Source organism: Camellia sinensis, chromosome 11 (assembly GCF_055761805.1).
Source record: "Camellia sinensis isolate YWXY chromosome 11, ASM5576180v1, whole genome shotgun sequence".
NCBI classification, from domain to species: domain Eukaryota; kingdom Viridiplantae; phylum Streptophyta; class Magnoliopsida; order Ericales; family Theaceae; genus Camellia; species Camellia sinensis.
Window position 1 is genome coordinate 90,663,197 of NC_138971.1, and position 4,332 is coordinate 90,667,528.

Consider the following 4,332-nt stretch of genomic DNA (forward strand, 5'->3'; position numbering starts at 1 on the left):
TATCAAAACGACCTTTGGTCCATTCATTCATTCCTATCAAAACGACCTTTGGTCCATTCATTTACATCAAAACGACCTTCGGTCCATTCATTTCCATCAAAACGACCTTTGGTCCATTCATTAATTCCTGTCAGACTTTTGTCCACAATCCCAATTAACAACTCAAAAAGTTTATAAGGGAATAAACAATTGGACATTGACAAGCTTTTAAATATTGATATTACTCACAGTGATCGCCTTGTGGATTCGCCCTGGAGCTTGACCCTACACATTCCATGAACACAAGAGGGTCACTAACAGTTCAATCCGTTCTTTAATTCACATATTCCTCTTTAGGCTTTATTCCTATCTCATTAACTCATTTACAATGCTTAACATATGCCTAAGAGTGCTTACAAGTGAAAGAGAACGGAAAACGAAACACAGAACGCATGAACAAAATTTCAGAAAACAGGGTGCCCGCTCGAGCGTCAACTTACCCGCTCGAGCGGACCCTTAAGGCCTGCAAAAGTACTGGTTGCATGAAAAATACGCTCGAGCGTTAAATAGGGCGCTCGAGCGGAAGGCCTATCAAAATAGCTCCGACGCTCGAGCGTTAATTACCCCGCTCGAGCGGACATCAAGTCTGCAAAAAGTACTGGGAGCCCGCATTTCCCGCTCGAGCGTCAGGTTCCCCGCTCGAGCGGACCTCAAAATTCTGGAAAACCCAGAACTGTGTTCTTGAGCTTCATTTCGACTTTCAACCAACAATTCATGCATGTTATGGCTCAAATTACACATTTACACATGCTAACATGCTACTAATACAAGATTACAACATCAGGAAGCTCAATTTCATGATTTATCTGCATGCATGTCCCAAAATATGACAAACTCATCACCCATATAACAAATTCATGCATTAAAGCTCATATCTTTAATTATTCGAACATGCAAGGCCATCTTGACTTCATTTCCATTTCAAAGATGCAAATGGTGCCAAAACTCAACAAAACCAAGCTTGCATGCATGATCAAACTTCAATTTTTGCTTAATTGACACGGTACATGCCAGATTATGCAACTTATGGCATTTCAACAGAATTTTTATGCATGCATGGTCATATCTCATCAAGACCAATTTAAATCATACTCTTAATCACAAAAAAAATACTTGAGCTCACAAGATTACACGTTCAATTCATGAATTCAAGAGTCAATGGCTTACCTAGAAGCTTAATTCTCACAATTTAAGGTAAATTCTCAAGCTAGCCTACAAATCACCCAGCTTTAGGACCGAAATCTCAATTTCCTTCACCCTCTCTCTCTTAGCCGATCCTCTCTCAAGTCTAAGAGTTTTTCATCAGCCAAATGAAGCTTAAAGGAGAGAAATGAGGGTGTAGTTGACCCTTAATAAGCACCCACTCAACATTATTTTATTATAAAACAATTGGGCACTTAATTTATCAATTTAATCAGTCTAAATTGACCAGGCTAAATTTTCAATTAAATTTCACCGTAGGCTCTAAAAATTATGCCAATCAGAGTGGCGTAATCAATTTCGGGTTCTGTGGCCGATAAGGCCCTCAATTTAATTCCCGAAGCGGACTATTCAAACAGATGTTCCTACGGTGAACAGATACGAATTCAAAATCACATATATTAACATAATGGCACATAAAATCATGGTAAACACATAATCATACTCAATTTAAGGACCAATTAGCATACTATGGAACAGGGGTATCACAGCTCCCCTAGTTCTTCTTTTAACAATACGGTGTTGACCGCCCTATCGGATACTGCCAGATACAGAATGAGTGGATTGCCGGCTGCAGGAGTTGCCAAGAGCGGAACTGATCGGAGGTAAGATTTCAGGCCGTCTAAAGCAGCCTGGCACTCGGGAGTCCAATCAAATGCTCTGCCTTGCTGAAGAGTGTAAAAGAATTGTCAGCAGCGATCTGTTGAACGACTGATAAATCTATTTAGAGCGGCAGCCATCCCCATTAGCTTCTGAACCTCTTTCACTGACTGAGGGTATCCAAGCTCTAGAATTGCTATGATCTGTCTTGGATTGGCTTCGATTCCGTGGTGGTTAACGATGTAGCCAAGGAATTTTTCGAAACCGATGCCGAATGCACACTTAGAAGCGTTCAATTTCATCTTGTATTTTTCGAAGAATGCCAAATGTCTCTGACAAATCGCCTAGATGGGAGTGCTTTTCCTTGGATTTGACTACCATATCATCGATGTATACTTCCATGGTACGGCTGAGTTGTTCCTTGAACATGGAAGTCACTAGTCTTTGATAAGTTGCCCCCGCATTCTTCAGCCCTAAAGGCATGACCTTGTAGCAATAGGTTCCTCTTGGGGTGAGGAATGCGGTTTTTTCCTGATCCTCTGGATGCATGGCAATTTGATGATAGCCTCTGTAGGCATTCAAGAAGCTCATGCGTTGATGATGTGCCGTTGCATCTACGAGTTGGTTGATTCTGGGCAAGGGAAAACAGTCCTTCGGACAAGCTTTGCTCAAGTCTGTAAAATAGACACAGACATGCCAAGATCTGTTCTTCTTCTTTATGACCACAGTATTGGACAACCATGTAGGATAAGCTGCTTCGCGGACCGCCTCGGCTTCAAGTAACCTATCTACCTCTTCAATGACGACCAAAGTATGCTCCGCGGCTGATCGTCGGCTTCTTTGAACAATTGGCTTACACTTTGGATCAACATTCAAGCGGTGTTGGACTACCGATGGATCTATTTCTGGCATTTCGTATGTAGACCATGCAAACACATCAGTATTGCCGAGTAAGAAGGCTACCAATTCCTGCCGTTCGACGTTATCCAAGGAAGCGTCGATCATGAAGAACTTGTCAGGATTTTCATCAATTTCAACCTGGTGCAGGGCTTCGGTTGCTTTTTCACTTGGGATCCTTACAATGTCATCGAGACTCTCCCTATCCGGTACCTCAATTGAATGCACCTCCAGTTCCCTCGGTCTCTTCGCAGCTAAAAGATAGCATGCCTGCGCCGATTTTTGAGAGCCGCAAATTTGTTCAATACCGTACTCAGTCAGAAAACGGAGCAGTTGATGGTAGGTGCTTGGCACGACTTGCATCGTATGTAACCAAGTTCTGCCCATGATCAGATTATACGGCGAAGGGAGCTTAACAACCAGAAATTCTACGTCTACTGATCTGGTTCTGGCCCGTACAGGCAGTGTGATCTTGCCCAAAGGGTACTCTGCGTTAACATTGAAGCCGAATAAAGGATAATCAGCCGGAGATAGGTTCGAATCGGTAAAACCCAGCTTGACAAAAGTTTTATAATACATTATCTCTGAAGTGGTGCCTTAGTCAATGAGAACACGTTCGATGGTAAATCTGTTTACACACAGCTCGATGACGAGGGGATCAGTGTGGGGTTGGGTCACTCCAACTAAATCACCGTCATCGAAACTAATCCTTCTAGTGTTGCGTAGTCGTTTCGCTGGTGTCATTGAGCTATGGGCGCTAGACGGCAACTGAATTATGTGTACCTCAGATGGTGCCGGCAAGCTATATGTCATATGAATTACACTAAGAGGGGGTAACTCCGGCCGTAGAGCTACTGTGTTTGTTGAACTGTTCTTCCGGACATATTGCGTAAGACGACCATCTTGCACTAATTCTTCCAGGTGATCTCTTAAAGAAAAAAAATTATCGGTGTCATGGCCATGGTCCTTATGATACTCACATCGTTTATCTTGTCTCCTTGCATCGAGGGGTCCGATCATCTTAGGTGACCACTTGAAGAACGAAAGGTGTTGTATTCTTGACAGAATCTTATTGATCGGCTCTGTCAGCTACATGTATTTCTTGCCCGGACGTCTTATCCGCCTGCTATCCACTTGATATTGTTCATTAGCGTGATGTGAACATTGATCGTTTAATCGGCGCGAATCATGCCTATTGTCCCGTTTAGGTCAATTCTGTCACTCTAGGCTTCTTGACGGCACAGTATTAATCAGCTGAACAATTCCCGACGTGGCTGGCTTAACAGCTTTACGCCCAGCTTTGACTCGAAGGGCATTGTCTTCCACTTTGCAGTACTCTTCGACCTTCTTCATTAATGCCCAGATGTTTTGGGGGGACGTCTGGTTAACGAACTGCAGAGGGGGTTATCAGGATGCAATCCCATCTTAAAGGCGGTGATGGCCATGGAATCATTGCAAGCGTCATCTACCAGATTAAAGCACTCCCAATAGCAGGTCGAGTATTCACGAAGAGTTTCTTCCGGTTTAATTTGCATGGCCCAGAGGGAATCAGCTTGCTTCAGCTGGACCTCATTAGTGATGAATCTTTCCCTAAAA

At 43.2% G+C, this 4,332-nt stretch overlaps 1 protein-coding gene across 1 annotated transcript; it reads right to left on the reverse strand.

Moving 5' to 3' along the window:
- Positions 1-1,724: 1,724 nt before the first annotated feature.
- On the reverse strand, positions 1,725-3,315 carry LOC114319618 (uncharacterized). The gene is made up of 2 exons (XM_028266647.2): positions 2,533-3,315; positions 1,725-1,907 (listed from the first exon to the last, which is right to left on the reverse strand). Exons 1-2 carry the CDS (start codon positions 3,313-3,315, stop codon positions 1,725-1,727), a joined length of 966 nt encoding a protein of 321 aa, XP_028122448.2.
- Positions 3,316-4,332: the final 1,017 nt, after the last annotated feature.